General features: G+C 49.2%; 4 protein-coding genes across 4 annotated transcripts; 3 read left to right on the top strand and 1 right to left on the bottom strand.

Annotated features, from left to right (window-relative positions):
• Nucleotides 1–16: 16 nt before the first annotated feature.
• On the top strand, nt 17–1696 carry LACBIDRAFT_332961 (uncharacterized protein; the record flags this gene model as incomplete). Its single annotated transcript, XM_001887569.1, has 7 exons — nt 17–322; nt 375–596; nt 844–955; nt 1006–1086; nt 1187–1348; nt 1406–1445; nt 1684–1696. 7 exons carry the CDS (start codon nt 17–19, stop codon nt 1694–1696), a joined length of 936 nt encoding a protein of 311 aa, XP_001887604.1.
• A 4076-nt stretch (nt 1697–5772) lies between these two features.
• LACBIDRAFT_332960 (uncharacterized protein) lies at nt 5773–8529 on the bottom strand (the record flags this gene model as incomplete). The annotated part of the gene is made up of 9 exons (XM_001887506.1): nt 5773–5796; nt 5924–6083; nt 6134–6432; nt 6490–6666; nt 6727–6813; nt 7096–7615; nt 7994–8019; nt 8298–8390; nt 8509–8529. 9 exons carry the CDS (start codon nt 8527–8529, stop codon nt 5773–5775), a joined length of 1407 nt encoding a protein of 468 aa, XP_001887541.1.
• A 330-nt stretch (nt 8530–8859) lies between these two features.
• LACBIDRAFT_310467 (uncharacterized protein) lies at nt 8860–10252 on the top strand (the record flags this gene model as incomplete). The annotated part of the gene is made up of 4 exons (XM_001887568.1): nt 8860–9312; nt 9606–9717; nt 9777–9974; nt 10044–10252. The coding sequence occupies 4 exons, from the start codon at nt 8860–8862 to the stop codon at nt 10250–10252; spliced, it is 972 nt and encodes a 323-aa protein (XP_001887603.1).
• A 2965-nt stretch (nt 10253–13217) lies between these two features.
• Nucleotides 13218–14357, top strand: LACBIDRAFT_310466 (uncharacterized protein; the record flags this gene model as incomplete). Its single annotated transcript, XM_001887567.1, has 1 exon — nt 13218–14357. The coding sequence occupies one exon, from the start codon at nt 13218–13220 to the stop codon at nt 14355–14357; it is 1140 nt and encodes a 379-aa protein (XP_001887602.1).
• Nucleotides 14358–17520: the final 3163 nt, after the last annotated feature.

Genomic DNA, 17520 nt, shown 5'->3' with positions numbered 1-17520 from the left:
CAACCAAACCACAACCATGTCTCCCCCACCTACACTAACACTCAACACCACCTCCGCGCACCTCCTCTCCCTCCTCTTCAGCCTAACCTACGTAGGATCCCTCTACATCTCCAAACACTCTCGTCTCTCCTTTTCTTCCTCTGCCACCACCACCACCAACAAAGGGGACCGAGCAAGAGCAAGAGAAAAAGAACACTCCGAAAGATGGCGAGACGACCCCGACGTCATACGTGCCCGTCTCTTCGCCGTATGCCTTGCCACCACGCTCTGTTGTACAATTTTTGGGGGGGTTGTGTGGTGTGGACTTGGGTTCTCATGGGGGGTGCGTTCTCCCTTTCCCCACCTCTCTTCTTCCAAGCTAACTACGAACAAAGGAACTCCCAAGCGCCCTATCCCAAACCCTCCTCCTCCTCGGGTTCTCCCTACCCATTTCTTCAGGAGAAATCTTGCCGCACCTAATAACACCAACCCTCTTCCTCGGACCCCTCTTCTCAGGCTACCTAGGCGGTCAACTCCCCTTTCAAAGGAACTGGGTGTGGGAGAACCATGTTACCAGGAGGTTTTGTACGCTTGTTGGGGTTAGGAATTATGTCGTTGTAAGTGTCGCTTTTTTTCTTTGCTTTCCTTTCGTTCCTACTTTGCTTTTATTTCCCTTCGATTCCCTTCTTTTCTTTCCTTTGTTTTCTTTCGAATCCATTCATTGCCTTCCATCCCCTTCTTTCCTGCCGTTCTTTCCTTTCCATCCCCTTCCTTCGATCCCCTTCTTTCTTTCGTTTCTTTCCGTTCCCTTCGTCCCCTTTTGCTTCTTCTTTCCGAGAAACGCAGACGCTGATATAACCAAAGGCCCCAATAACAGAAGAAATCGTATTCAGAGCATGCATCTTATCAATCTACCACCTCTCCGGCGCGTCGACGCTCAAGATGATCTTTTTGGCGCCGTTGGCTTTTGGGTTGGGTGCGTTCTCTTCTTTCTTATCTTATGCTAACTCACCCTCTACCGAGCAGCACACGTCCACCACGCATGGGACACCTACAACCGCTACGGCCGCACGCCCTCCGCAGCCAAACGCGCCCTATTCACATCCCGTTCGTCTCCCTCCTCTCAATCCCTTCCCCCTCTCCCTTTTCCCCCTCTTTCTCCCCCCTCTTTTCTTTTTTTATCCCAAACGCTAACGAAAACGCACAGTATTCCAACTAACATACACCTCCCTCTTCGGCTTCCACACCTCCTTTCTCTTCCTCCGCACCGGGTCCATCCTTCCGCCCATCAGCGCTCATATATTTTGTAATGTGATGGGGGTGCCGGATTTGGGGTGGGAGTTGGGTGTGTTTAGGAATAGGAGGGGGGGTGAGTTTCTTTCGTTTCGCTTTTTTTGTGAATGAAGGGAATGACTTGCGTTTGTAGCTATTATATCGGCTTATGTGGCTGGTGTAGTTGGGTTTGTGTATGTTCTTCCGAGGTGGACGGCGGGGAGCGCTGAGGGGAGTTTGTATTGGCGTTCTTGGTAGGAGGAGGCATTTGAAAGTGCAGACTGGTGAGAAGGTCGATCTAGGAAATTGATTCGGACGGGGAGTATTTGAGCGCATACGGACGCGTGGGTTCTGGGAGGTGTGCGTGCGGATTGCAGGACGCGGACGGCTCGGTTTTACCATTTATACCCCTCATTGATATCATATCTGCAGGCTGCAGCGATAGATAGATGCACGGGATTTATATTATAGTATACACGGGACTGCAGTGACATTCCGAGTCATTGGACCATATAGAACGAATATTAATAAGAACCTTCAATGGGATCCCAATTGAAAAAAAAAACTTAGCTGATGCAATTTTCGACCACTCGGTCCCCGAATCGAACGGGGCTTGAACGTAAATGCCATGCACAACCCGGCAGCAGCGTTCGAAAACACCCGCGAGCTGGAGATTCAAATATGTTCCGCGATAACCACTACGCTACCGAGTCTTGCAAAGATAATGCGTGTATTGTGATCAAGTACGTACCGGCGCTAACGTAGGACCCTGGAAATTCATGTTGAATCCCTGATCCAAAAATCGGTAAATTTGGCGATTTTCCTCCGGACAGAATTACCGAAAATTCCTCCGGATGCGGGATCAGACATAGATTTTTCCTAAAATTTATCCGGACATTACCTCAGGCATAGTCTACGCTGGGTTAATTTTTTTCTATGAAGCAAGGCTCCTGGCGCCCCCACGACATTAGATTTCGACGTAATACACAGTATCTAAGCTTCCTCGTCGTCCGTTCCTATGTCAATATCATTACTGGCCTTTTTCTTCCCACTCAACGCTTTAACCGCCGACTTTACATCCCCTCGATGCGAGTTAAGAATTTTGAATATTTCATGGTCTTGCTGGGGTATCGCTATCATCCCGCCATCGTTTGTTACAGTTGGTGAGTGGGTAAGGGCGCAGAGAAACTGTGACGACGAGAGGAGGCCAAATCTCGAGGTATAGAGAGCTTGCCTTTGAGATTTTGCACGAAACTGAAGCCCGTGCATGTGCTCGAATATCTGTACCGGCAAATTTGAAATTGCGGTGATAGTAGATGTATCGCTTGCCCAAGCATGTGTGGTACCCTTTCCGGCATTCGATACACTTTTCCTGTACCGATCCATTCCAGCTCGTCCAGGGGTGCTGGATTATCAAGATCAATGATGGTCATGTCTTCGTTCTTACGTTGGGTAGGACGTTGGATACAAGTAGTACACATTTTCAGTTCAATATCTTGTGTTAATTATTGAACCAAGGCACCGCATGTGCACTCAAAAAGATTCACTTTTGTCAAATTTTTATCCGGACTTAGATCAGGCCCCCCTTAGCGTAGCCAATTCTTATCCGGACATATAGCTCAAGGATTTTCTAAAATTTCTTCAATTTTCCTCCGGATAGGCCTGAGGCCTATCCGGATTTTTTTCAAAATTTCCTCCAGATACGGATCAGGGATTTGACATGAATTTCCAGGGTCCTGCTAACGTTGCCAGCTCTGGATCGGGAATGAAAATCTCAATACCGCAATTTTGAATGAATTGGGCGAAGGTTGCCTTTGACCCTCCCATATTCACAGGGGTGGGAGTTGGGAAGGTTAACTAGGGGGTGGAGCTCGTTGGGTGAGTTCTTTCGTCATCAATGTGTCGGTTTTGGATTGCGCACATTTGGCGTTGTTTTTGGATTGCAAATTTGGCATCGGTTTTGTGGCGCTTTTGGACTTTGTCCCCTTTGAAAAAAAAACCGATTCTGACCTCCCCTTGTTTTTGTAGCTATTATATAGGCGTATGTGGCTGGTGTGCTGGGGTTTGTGTATGTCGTTCCGCGATGGACAGCGGGGAGTGCCACTGCTTGGAGTGCTGAGGGGAGTTTGTACTGGAACTAGCAGGAGGGCGGGTATGAGGGTTAGTGTGGGAGGAGAGTAAGTGTGGGAGAAGGCATCAGTTGAAAGTGCGAACAGGTGAGGGCGGGAGTGTGCGATTTGTGGTTGGTCTAGGTGTGCGTAGGACGTGGACGGCTCGGTTTTACCAGATATTCCTCATTTATACCCCTCATTGATATCATATCATATCTGTAGCGATAGATAGATAGATGCACGGGATTTATTATACACCGGACTCTGACAAAAAAAAAAAAGGCTTTTCAGTCTCGAAGCACTTGCATCAAAATTTCAATACCGCAATTTTGAAACAATTGAACAAAGGTTGGAAAATTGGAGAGAATTTTACGCGACCCTCTTTTTCTCAAGATTACAATGCCGTCAATTGCTCCCATCATGGATTGCCCTGGCTGACTTGAAAGGAGAAAATGGACATACACTAGGTCAGCATTTGATGCAAGGGTCAGAAAACGGAAATACACACGGGCTGGGAGGTGAAAATGGACACAGACCAGGTCAGCATTTGATGTGAGAGTCAGGAAACAGAAATACGCACTCCCTGAGAGTCGAAGAATGGACACAGACCAGGTCAGCGTTTGATGCAAGGGTCAGGAAACGAAAATACGCACGGGCTGAGAGGCGAAAACGGACATATACCAGGTCAGTGTTTGATGCAAGAATCAGGAAACGGAAATACGCACGTCCTGAAAGGCGAAAATGGAAACAGGTCAGCGTTTTATGCAGGGTCAGGAAATGGAAATACACACGTTCTGAAAGGTAAAAATGAACACAGACCAGGTCAGTATTTGATGCAAGGGTCAGGAACGGAAATACGCACGAACTGGGAGCCAAAAATGGACAGAGGTCAGTGTTTTATGCGAGGGTCAGGAAATGGAAATACGCACGAACTGAGAGCCAAAAATGGACACAGAGGTCAGCGTTTTGTGCAAGGGTCAGAAACGGAAATACGCACAATCTGAGCGGCATAAATGGACACAAACCAGGTCAGCGTTTGATGCGAGGGTCAGGAAATGGAAATACGCACAACCTGAGAGGCGAAAATGGACACAAACCAGTTCAGTGTTTGATGCAAGGGTCAGGAAATGGAAATACGCACTGTCTGAGAGTCGAAAATGGACACAGACCAGGTCAGTGTTTGATGCGAGAGTCAGGAAACGGAAATACGCACTATCTGGGAGTCGAAAATGGACACAGACCAGGTCAGCGTTTGTGCGAGGGTCAGGAAACGGAAATACGCACAGCCTGAGAGGCGAAAATGGACACAGACCAGGTCAGCGTTTGATGCATGGGTCAGGAAATGGAAATACACACGTTCTGAGAGGCGAAAATGGACACAGACCAGGTCAGTGTTTGATGCGAGGGTCAGGAAATGGAAATACGCACGAACTGAGAGGCGAAAATGGACACAGACCAGGTCAGTGTTTGATGCGAGAGTCAGGAAATGGAAATACCCACGAACTGAGAGGCGAAAATGGACACAGACCAGGTCAGCGTTTTGTGCAAGGGTCAGGAAATGGAAATACGCACGGCCTGAGAGGCGAAAATGGACACAGACCAGGTCAGCGTTTGATGCAGGGTCAGGAAATGGAAATACGCACGAGCTGAGAGGCGAAAATGGACACAGACCAGGTCAGCGTTTGATGCGAGGGTCAGGAAATGGAAATACGCACTCCTGAGAGGCGAAAATGGACACAGACCAGTTCAGCGTTTGATGCAGGGTCAGGAAATGGAAATACGCACGCTCTGAGAGTCGAAAATGGACACAGACCAGGTCAGGGTTTGATGCAGGGTCAGGAAACGGAAATACGCACGTCTGAGAGGTCGAAAATGGACACAGACCAGGTCAGTGTTTGATGCGAGGGTCAGGAAATGGAAATACGCACGTCCTGAGAGGCGAAAATGGACACAGACCAGGTCAGGGTTTGATGCATGGGTCAGGAAACGGAAATACGCACGTACTGAGCGGCGAAAATGGACACAAACCAGGTCAGGGTTTGATGCGAGGGTCAGGAAATGGAAATACGCACGTCCTGAGAGTCGAAAATGGACACAGACCAGGTCAGTGTTTGATGCGAGGGTCAGGAAATGGAAATACGCACGTCCTGAGAGTCGAAAATGGACACAGACCAGGTCAGTGTTTGATGCATGGGTCAGGAAACGGAAATACCCATATCCTGAGGGTCGAAAATGGACACAGACCAGGTCAGGGTTTGAGGCGAGGGTCAGGAAACGGAAATACGCACATACTGAGAGGCGAAAATGGCCACAGACCAGGTCAGTGTTTGATGCACGGTCAGGTAACGGAAATACGCACAACCTGAGAGGCGAAAATGGACACAGACCAGGTCAGCGTTTGATGCAAGGGTCAGGACATGGAAGTGCGCACAATCTGAGAGGCAAAAATGGGCACAGACCAGGTCAACGTTAAAGAATCACGCACCTTCAACCCCAGCCCATCCACCGAAGTAAGTTTGTCAACGATTAGCATGATGTCTGCACGTTCGCACGCCACTCACAGCGTGATACTCCTTCAAGTGGAAGTTCACAAGGACCCCCATTTCTGTATCGTGTGAAATGCCATTCTCATCCTCTCGTGTGTTTCTGCTCCCCCACTCCCATGCACTCGTATACTTCCTATCTGCCTTTGAAATCTGGAACCTCCCGTCGCATCCTCGGCTTCAAGAATGTCAGTCCTTCAAACGCAACATGATATTAGTCAGTCTGACCACTCGATAAGCAAATCCCGGTCGAGCTCCCCACCACCATCATCCAAAATATTCCAGGTCTTACACCGTGGGCATTGATACCTCCGCGTTTGATTCTTTTTTTCCTGCACGAGAATAGCACGCATGACCAGTTGCATGCCCGATTCAACTTTCGGCCAGTCCGGTTGTCCATTGATCGGGACGATTTGATTGCCATGGTCGATGCAAAGGTCATACCTGTCCTGTTCTATGTAGCGCCGCTGAATTCGGGCTTCCATCTTATCCCCATCAAAGAAATGCGCAATAGTTTTGGTAAATAACTGTATAGAATTTTGGTAGGCGAAACGACAGTGCATGAAATCAACCTTGACACTTACCTCATAAGACTTTGCACAATCCATAGACACTTCATACCTTTTCCCTGTCGCATCAATCAGGACAATGCCTGTTATTGCGCTTCGCCGAAGTTGCAATGTCGATGCAAGTGGAAGGAACATCTCTAAATTAGCTTCAATACGCTGCGCAGCGTTTTCAACGCGCATGATACCCAGCGTCTGGGGGATGGTGTTTTATGAACGCAGTAAACTAGACATCTCATTGCTGGAATCACTCACGTTATAGCGCATCAGGTAGTGATCGATATCTCGGCAGCATTCATTGATCCGTTGCGCAACACTTGCATATCGGAACGTGTTCTTGGCCTGCAAGCTCTTCAGCGTGGCCAACGTCGCATTCAATTTCCTAGGATTCGTTTTTACTATCAGCGAGATTGATTATTAGCCGGTGCAGCTCTACCAAGTTAAATCATCCCGAAGTCTGGTAATGCCCTGGTCGGTACCTGTGACCACATAGATATGATTGCCCAACCAGCGAAGTTTTTCTTCCAGTTTCCTGATGTCTTTCCGATTCTGAGTAATTTGCTGGGTTTTTACAGTGTTTTAATTTCCGGCGGTTGAAGACGTTCAAGAGAAATCAGAACTTACATCAGCGGCTTTTAAAATCTCTAATAAGCCATCAACGGCTGCCTTCAAGGGCGATCCAGCGAGTGGAATCGCCCCAAAAATCGGTGCCGCAAGTGTGAGCGCTGTTTTGACGCCCTCTTGCACTCGAAGGCGACAAGAATCGTCACTGGAGGGATCAGCAGTCGTTATGACCGGTCTTTGAGCAGCAGCAGCATAGTGTTGAGACCCAATCGTCAACATGGGAAATGAATTTGACAGAGCAGTGGCGATTGTCCAGCTCGAGTTTTCATCGATGGGCTTCCGCTTTCGAAGAACAGCCAATACCCTGCCCAACGTAGAGTTTGGCGACGAAGTCGATTTAGCAGCCATCTGGACAGTGGGCACTATCGGTGATAAGTAATTACAGGTTAAAAAGTGCGTTGAGGCCGAAGAATGGTCGAGGAATTTGGGAGGAAGGCACGAGGCGCCCACGCTTGGATCACTCGAAATCAACGTGAGAACGGTTCGTTGAGGTGTGTAGTGAATGACACTCGAAATGTGACTGGAAATCACCATTAGTATGAGCGCTCCACTTTCCAGCCTACGATGACACCCCTCAGCAGACGGACGACCTCAGCATCGATCCAGCCAGCCTCCCCCACTCTCACGCCGGCTATATCTTATTAGGGTAACCGTAGGGACAGATATTGTGTTCGTAGTAAAACACTTGTGCTATGTTAACAACCCCGGGCAAAAGGTATGTCCACCCAAGGGGGGAGCGGGATTTGAATCTGCCATATGGGGTCGGTTGGTTAGTCCGGCTGCCAGGCTGTTAAAAATTTTCTATTTTAAGTACCAATTTTGGGTAATTTACAGGCTGGGTGAGCTCAGATTGGACTGGTGCACTTTCTGAGGTGTTTTGCATGCTGTCCTCACTTACCAAGTGGGATATTTCCTAGGATGACCCTTTCAGAAGTATTAAGTGCTATTTACACTTAGAATTTCTAAGAAACCTGGTATACAATATGATTTGACAATATTTGAGACAGCAAAATCATTATCTGGCAACATTGTGAGGCAAAAGTCCCTTCATGCACAATTGGTCTTCAAACCTACTACAAGTGACACAAAGGAAGTAAGCAATGCACTGAGAACAAGCAGGAGAGCAAGAGAGAGAGAAAAGTGCAGAAAAGCAAGGAAGGCAAACAACAACGCAAAAGTTCTTCACTGCAGGAAGCACGTACACCTGCACCATCAGTATCTACAGCCCAGCTCCTTGTGAACCCTATCAGACTCCATGCATCAACCACAACATGCACCTTGGGTTTGAGGAAGGGCTAGCAAATGAAGGTGTGCAGTGTAGATAAGATGGTGGCTAACACGACACCCAAAAAATGCCCAAAACATGTGGTCTATTTATAGATTCTACCTATATATGGAAGGTTATTCACACACCTGGTTGGTTAGTCCAGCCATAGTGGTGTTATGAAAAAAATCAACATGATATATTAAATTAAAATTGTGCTCCCCCCTTGTGTCCACCAGCCTACTTATTGCCCTGTCCACAGTGCCTCCTCTTCGTCAAGTACATAGCCAGCTGGCCATCTAAAGGTCTAAACGCCCTCTAACCGGATCCACCAAGTTACAATGTCCCCACAACTCAGTTACTCGCCCTCAGCACATCAACAGCCCACCTCCTCAGGCTCTCCCTCCTCTTCAGTTTAACCTAGATAGGCTCTCTCTACATCTCTAAACATTCCTGCCTCTCTTTCTCCTCACCACCAGTACTCATTCAAACAAAGAGGAATGGCAGAACACCAACAATCAATGAGAAAGAGAAAAGGAACAACCCGAACGATGGAGGGACGAGTCGACCCAGACGTCATCCGCGCCCGTCTCCTAGCCGTCCTCTGCGCCACGACGGTCTGTTGTTCTGTTTTCGTGGGCGTTGTCTGGGCTGGTCATGGATTTCGACGGGCCGTGCGTTTTTCCCACCTCTTCCAAGTTGTTCCCTGCCACGAAGCTAACAAACGCCTCCACAAAGACACTCCTAAACGCCCTCTCACAAACCCTCCTCCTCCTCGGCTTCCCCCTACCCTCCTTCTCCCTAAACCTAAACCTGAAGCTAGAAGAGATCCTACCGCATTGAGTAACACCAACCCTCTTCCTCGGACCCCTCTTCTCAGGCGACCTAGGCGGTCAACTCCCGTTCCAGAGGAACTGGGTGTGGGAGAACCATGTTACGAGGAGGTTTTGTACGCTTGTTGGGGTTAGGAATTATGTTGTTGTGAGTGTCGCTTTCTTTTCTTTTGATTCTTTCGTTCTTTCTTTTCTTTCGTTCCTTTCCGTCGCTTTCGTTTCGTTCCTTTTTCTTTGCTTTCGTTTCGTTTCGTTCCTTCTTTCCTTTCCTTCTTTCGATTCCCTTCCTTTCCTTCCTCCCATTCCTTTCTTTCCTTTCCCTTTCGATTCCTTCCTTTCCTCCCCTTCCGTCCCCTTCCTTTCCTTCCCTTCCCCTTCCTTCTTTGCATTTCAACAAAAGCTAACAAAAAAAGGCCCCAATAACAGAAGAAATCGTATTCAGAGCATGCATCTTATCAGTCTACCACCTCTCCGGCGCCTCAACGCTCAAAATGATCTTTTTGGCGCCGTTGGCTTTTGGGTTGGGTGCGCCTCTTCTTTCTTCTCTTTCCTTTTCTTTCGTCCTAATAGACACACACTCGCAGCACACGTCCACCACGCATGGGACACCTACAACCGCTACGGCCGCACACCCTCCGCAGCTAAACGCGCCCTGTTCACTTCCCGTTCCTCTTCCTTTTTCCCATTCTTCCCTCTTTTCCCTTCTCTTTTGTCCCCTCTCCTTTCCCTTGCCCTTCCTGTTTCCCTCCATCCTCCCCTTTTCTCCCTCCCTCCTCTCCCTTGCCTTTCTTCCCCCTCTTCTTCCATTTCATCTTCCACCCTTCGTTGACAGCGCTAACGAAAACGCACAGTATTCCAACTAACATACACCTCCGTCTTCGGCTTCCACACCTCCTACCTCTTCCTCCGCATGTCGTCCATCCTTCCACCTATTTCTGCACATGTATTTTGTAATGTGATGGGGGTGCCGGATTTGGGGTGGGAGTTGGGGAGGTTTAGGGATAGGAGGGGGGGTGAGTTTCTTTGCTTTTTGGCTTTCAAAGTTTCTGTGGTGGTGTGAATGATGAGGCTTTTTTGGCGTCGTTTTTTGGACTTTCGTCACCTTTGAAAAAAAAAACTGGTTCTGACCTCCCCTTGTGCTTGTAGCTATTATATCAGCCTACGTGGCTGGTGTAGTTGGGTTTGTGTATGTTCTTCCGAGCTGGACGGCGGGGAGTGCTGAGGGGAGTTTGTATTGGCGTTAGGAGGGCGGGTATAAGGGTTGTGTCGGAGATGCGGATGGGTGAGCTCGAGGTCGATCTGGGAAAGTGACGCGACGGGGAGTTTTCGAGCGCATACGGACGCATAGGTTCTGGGAGGTGTGCGTGTGGATTGCAGGACGCGTCGGACGGCTCAATTTATCCAATTTATACCCCTCATCAATTGAATTATATCTGCAGGCTGCAGCGATAGATAGATGCACGGGATTTATATTATAGCATACACGGGACTACAGTGACATTCCGAGCCATTGGACCATATAAAACGAATAAAACAGTTACTTTTTCAAAAAAAAACTTAGCTAACTTGAATGCAATTTATCGATATCAACCACTTGGTCCCTGATTCGAACAGGGCTTGAACGTAAATGCCATCATAGCCCAGCAGCCGTGTGTGTGAGCGAGAGCACACACATACAGGTCCAGCAATATGATGGATATCAATTTCGCTCTGCGATAACCACTACGCCGCCGAGTCTTGCGAAGATAATGCGCGTATTGTGATCAAGTACATGCCGGCGCTAAATTGAAGTGGACAGCTGCACGTTTTTTACTCTGGATCGGGCATAAAAGTTTCCATACCGCCATTTTGGAAGAATCGGATTGAATGAAGGTCGCCTTGAACCCACCCCATTTTCACTCCATTCACAGTCGCAAGGTCACGGTCGTGCATCTCCGTTTCTTTTATTCTTTCTCATCAGTCTCTCTCCTCTTTTTCCAGTCATGAATCCCCTCAATGAGCCCGACGATTATACGCCTACCGTAGAGATAGCGAGGTGTTCAAGGGCATAGGTGGCTAACGTAGAGAATTAAGTCGGCGAGGTACCGTGGCGTATACTACTAGGCGTGAGCAGTGGCATGAGGAGGCGAACATCGAAACGGCGAGAAATTGAGGATTTCGGTGTTCGCGCCAGTCAGCAGAGGTGGTGGTGTTGGTGGTGGTGAAAATTAAGAGCTCTACAGATTATTTATAGCCGTGGATCACGAAGTCTTTTTTTTTTTTTCAGTGAACAGAGCTATCCTTGATAAGAAAGCAACAGTCCTATCTTCAGCGTACAAGTTCTTTTTGTAGAAGGACAAGGGATTTCACGTTCCTAGAATCGGCAATGTGAGCGTCAGTTAATTACATTTAGTCAGTCCAAGTGTCATTTTGTCGCAGACTTCCATGTAGAATATTTCATATCGTGGCGGTGGGCGAAGAACCTGGTAACACACCACTGCCCCGCATAGCCCTTGCTGTATCTTCACAAACTAGCAAAATTGAATACAAAAACTTGAGTCTGACTACATACAACCACCTGACCAGACCCTTCATCGAAGGCAGAAGTTCGTTCCATCCAATCATCCTCACCCAACTTTGTCGTAAGGGTATTTGGAGGACTGAGGAGAGTGTCGTCTGGCCATGAATAATCCAGCATGTGGAGGAGAGATGCCCTGCCAAACTCAATCATGTATGGTCCATACATGATTGCACTATTATAGGAAAAAACAAAATTGTGTTCCATTTCTACGCCCAATTCCATTAACCTGAGAACCTTGGGCTCTTGGTCAAGATGAGCATTGCCTGGAATAATGAGACCGTGAACGGCATCCATTGTGGTGAAAACAAGCCTCAACGTGTTCGTATCTGGGCAAAGATATGTGTGAGAGAGGCTATCTGGATCAAGTGACGGTATTATGGACTTCCAGGTAGGCGAGGGATACATGGGCCATCTAGGAAAGCCATCAGGAGGTATACTTGTAGTCGCTTCAAAAGGTGAAGTATCATATAGTCTGATATCGCCCATCGTCAGAACCAATAACCTATCTCCTGGGAGTAGTTGCACTTGATCCTGATTTATGTGATTAGCACGAAAAAAAGACAATGAACATGCTCACTGGTGTCCATGGGTAATACATGATCGTCCTCGGATACGTTAAGGATGTGTGATATGATTGATTGTGGATGCCGGCCATGGCCCAGTCAACTAACGCAACATAACAAGGTACATCCCACTGTCCAATTGTTGCAACTCCAAAGGCGATGAACTTCCCAAGCAAGGAAAAAGAGCATAAAAAACCGCAATTTTCGCGATGGAAACAGGACAGGAGCGTGGTGGAATAGGGAAAGGAGCATTCCCACAGGAGAGCACATGACCATTAGATTAGTCATCAGGTAGTGTACACGAGCATGTAGAGAGGGCAATCCATCATCATTCCACCAGGCATCTGCATCGTAGGAAGCACTAGAGCCCATTCCACCTGGTGATGAGTGCGTGATTCGTACTTTTACATGCGCATATCTCTCGTCTTAAAACGTCCGTCCTCATATCACCGTCTTAAATCCACCATCCCACGTCATACGTCACACCGTCCCACGTCATACGTCACACCGTCAACGCCACCACGTCCAACGTCCAGCGTCTAACGGCTTTTCATCTCCGAAATCAACTCGGCTGCAAACGTGTTTCCAACGTTTCACCAAGCTCATCGTGTACCCCGCACCCATAAAGCAAGCTGGCACCCAACAATACCTGGATAACTCAGCCAAGAGTCAACGGCAGATTCGTGGCTAGAGACAGAGCCGCTACCATTACACCCTCATCTAATACAACCTCGGGTACATCCACGCCATCTACTGAAAGTTCGCTCACGCTTTCGGACATACTAGAGCCTGCCTCTCCGTTCGAGGATCTCTTTGGATCAATGTCAAGTCCTCAACTAGGAGCCCCACAACAAACCGCACAGCTCAGCCCCGTTAAACCACCGCAGGACCTTCCACCCATTATGTCTGCCCCAGTCACCCTACGCAGCTTCAGCGGCGAAACAGACGACGATGTCCAGCCAGGCGAGTTTCTGAAGACCTTCCGCTGCTTCACAACGTCCGCCCGCATCACGGACGACGACCTCATCATCACATCCTTCGGAGACCACCTCAAGTACGGGTCCCCTGCAGACGACTGGTTCACAGAGCTAACCAGCACGAAGCAGACGTGGAAAGAGGTAGAAACAGTGTTTTTGCAATGCTTTCCGCCCGTCGAGAAGGCTAAAAGGACGGAAACCAAGTTAGAGAGGGAGTTGTGTGAATTAAGGTTGAAGACAGAGGATTTGGGGAAGAAGGAGAAATACGCAGGCGAAGAAGTCTACACCCACGTCATATTCGCAGAAAAGGCTCTCAGCCTTGCAAAACAAGCCAAGATCAGCACGGGGTCGAATTCGATCTGGAAGGTCAGAGACGAGCTACCCGACATTATACGCCAGAAGGTCAAGGAAACGTACCCAACCTGGACCGAATTTTGTGCAGCGATCAAAGGGGTAGAAATGGCTCATATACGAGATGGGGTGAAGAAGTACCAGAAGGAGAAGGAGGAGAAGGAGAAAACGGAGGCGGCTATAGCAAGCCTACAACGCTTACACCTGCAGGGACAACGTCGCCCCCCAGCCGCACCCACATCCTCAGTATCAAACGTCAGTCAAACCCAGCAGTCATCAACCTTGGGAGGTCAATGTAACAACACGCCACAATCCAATTCAACCAACACAAATGCATACATGGGCCCGTCAAGTGGCCAAGGCAACCTGCCCCACCCAGCTCCCTCGCCAATCACTGAAGCTGATCGAAGCGCGTTAATCTGCAGCTTGGCCCTCTACCCCATGCAACCCAACACCGAAGCAGGCATCGCAGCATGGCACGCCCAACTCAGGGAATGGAAGGCGAAGAATGGCGAAACTGCTGAGGTTACAGTAAACATGGGGTTTCCACTACAACCAGGGGGTGAGGCCCCTGGTTCAGGGGAGTGCTACAGATGCGGAAGGGGAGGACATCGCCGCATCGACATGCGCTGCACGACTGACCAAATCAACAACAAGGAGCGCACGTTCCGCACGATATGTGGCCGCATCCTTCGAGCTGCGCCTACCTCTTGAGTCAACTTCGTCAGCGATGCAGACGATGAATTCAGCTGGCTCAACTATCAAGCCTTCAAGCCCGCGCCGAGCCCGGGAAATGGGGAAGGGCCGCCTGCATAAGTGACGAGCGGGCGGCCCCGATTTCAGTGAGACTTACAGGAGTCGACCGCCCCAGCAGTCAGAACGGTTTCAATGATGTATATAACGCATGCGAGAATTCATCAGTCATTGATTTGTACGCTGTTGGGGATGAGGATAAGACATGGGATACACTACGACAAAAGGGGCCGCCATTCATGCATTGGTTGGTGTTGCACGGGCCCCAAGGCGAGAAAGTTAGGGTTAAGGCTCTTTTCGACGGGGGAGCCATGTGCACCTCCTTTTTCATGAAAGCTCAACACCGACTTTGTGGCCAAACTAAACCATCCAATCGACGCTTACGCATGGCGAATGGGGCTATCGTACAGTCGAAAGCTGTATGGAATGGAGTGCTGGAGTTAGAAGGAATCCAGGCGGAAGCGGAATTCGAAATCTTCGACAGCGGAGGCAGTTGGGAGTTTCTTTTTGGGAAACCGTTGCTACATCGCTTCAGGGCGGTCCATGACTTCGACACGGATACAGTGACCATCCGATCTGCACACGAGTCAATCACGCTGCACAATTTCGCTGGAGGAAATACCCCATCAGCACCAACAGGCGTTAGCCTCACATTAGATGTGGAACAGCAGGAAATCTCAGCAGGGGGCTCTTCGGGCGTGAATCCCCCTCCGAGGCAAGTCTCATACACAGACATTGTGACACCTTTAGTTCAGTATGACGAGTCGAATCCTTTCTTAGGTTTTGCAGGTGATACATTGGAAACAGCGGACGAGAGCGCCATGTGCACAGACGAAGAGCATGCATGGGATGAAGAGGAATTCACAGAGCCAGAAAGGAACAGCGAAACCCAGGGGAGACAGAGTGAGGAGCAGGGTATGAACCAGGGGGGAGGTAACACGCCCCCCTTGAGGGAAGTACTTAGCGAAAATCTCACTTGGGAAGATGTAAAAGAAACTGACGATACACATGCCGCAGCCTCTGAAGTCGTCGCCAACGCCGCACAAAAGCCCACAACTGCCGAAAGCATTCATGTACACCGGGTCGAACCACTGTTATTAGAGCATGAGGACCATAGTGGGGGGAATGAACAACCCCCCTCGAGGGGAGTACAAACCCAAACCACTGGTCTGCAAATGTCCAATCCAGCTGACACGCCCTGCCTCGTTTTGCCAGTTTCCAGCATTACAGATGCCACGTCAGAGGAAGCACTCTACACCCGTCACACAGAGCCTTTCCAGCCAATGCGTGTGGCCAGGATCTTAGACCTCGTGCAGATAGGTGATGATGTCACCATGGACCAACGTGAAGAGATCAGACAGCTTGTCGCAGAATTCACGGACTGTTTTGCACTATCCCTTAGCGAAGTCAACTTGATCCCAGACGCCGTGCACAAACTCAACATACCAGAAGACGCCACGTTCCGTACGAAGCTGCCTCAACGTTCATACAACCCAGACCAAAGGGCCTTTATGGAGGCAAGGTTGACGAGATGTTGAAAGCCGGCATCATACGCTCTATACATCCCGGAGACGTCAAGTGCAGTGCACCCTCGGTTTTGGCCCAAAAAGCCCATGAGAACACAGGTCTCTCTCTGGACGAGCTCAAGCACAAGGTGAATGACGAATGCGTGAAACACAACCTACCTGCAGCATTCGACCTCCCGCAACGCCCAGCCCCAACCGTGAATGCTGCTACGTTCACAAGACCCAAGAAATGGCGCCTATGCCAAGATTTTGGAGAAATCAACAAGGTCACGCCCATCGCCCCAGTTCCCCAGGGGGACATTCGCGCCAAACAGCTCAGGCTATCGGGACATCGATATATTCACATTTTCGACTTTGCAGCAGGCTTCTACGGCATAGCTATCCATCCTGATTCACAGCCGTACATCACATTTCATCTAGAAGGACGTGGGCATTTCGCTTATGAGCATATGCCGTTTGGCGTCACTGGCGGTCCATCTGAGTTTGGGCACACTGTAGGCCAGCGTATGCACGACCTCATTGCGGATGGTACCTGCGAAAATTTTGTGGACGATGGTGGGTCAGCGGCGGATTCCTTTGAGGAAGGTGTAGTGAAATTAAGGCGGATATTGGAACGTGTACGCAGGGAACGGTTGTCGCTGTCCCCAGGAAAACTCCAGCTATTCATGACTGAGGCAGTATTTGCGGGAGCACGTGTCGGACCAGGGGGTGTCAGCCCAGACTCAAGCAAGCTCACAGCGGTTGTTGACTGGAAAATACCTGAGGACGCCTCTCATCTGGAAGGCTTTCTCGGGTTAACTGCATATTTCAGAGACTTGGTCAAAGGGTACGCTACCCTCGAGAAGCCGCTGAGGGATCTATTACGTGCAGTCGACATTCCTAACGGCGCCAAAAAGTCAGCTTACCAGCGTATTATGAAGGCTTACAAATTGCAACCACACTGGAAGGCAGAACACACGACGACGTTTATAAATCTAAAAGCACGCTTGGTATCGGAGCCTGTGCTAACGGCCCCTCAATTCGATGGCACCCATTTCATTCTCACTACCGACGCATGCAAAGACGCTTTCGCAGGAGTACTATCGCAGAGAATCAAGACGACTCTACCTGGTGGAAAGGAAGTAACCCGCTTACACCCAATTGGTTTTGCGTCTAAGCGAACGTCAACGTCGGAGGAGAAGTACAAACCTTTCCTCCTCGAGTTCGCTGCATTGAAATATTCATTCGACAAATTCTCGGACATTGTATATGGGTACCCTGTGGAAGTTGAAACAGACTGTCAGGCTCTGCGCGACATCTTACTTAGTGACAAACTGAATGCAACTCATGCACGATGGAGAGATGGTGTGCTGGCACACAACATTGTCGACGTCCGACACATACCAGGCAAAGTCAACATCGCTGACAGTATTAGCAGGCAGTACGAAGGCACAGAAAAGGCTGCAGGTGATGGCAGTGAGTGGACGGTAACACCAGACTGGGAGGAGGTAACTGGCCTGGTACACGATCTCTATCAAGTGGCCGACCTTCCGGACTTGACGGTCCTGAAGGAGAGGTTCAAGGACGAACCCCTGTACCTCGACGTCATCGACGCAATC

Source organism: Laccaria bicolor, genomic scaffold (genome assembly GCF_000143565.1).
Source record: "Laccaria bicolor S238N-H82 LACBIscaffold_46 genomic scaffold, whole genome shotgun sequence".
Taxonomy (NCBI): domain Eukaryota; kingdom Fungi; phylum Basidiomycota; class Agaricomycetes; order Agaricales; family Hydnangiaceae; genus Laccaria; species Laccaria bicolor.
The sequence above is the reverse complement of the archived record's forward strand: the minus strand, read 5'-3'. Positions and strand labels throughout refer to the sequence as shown.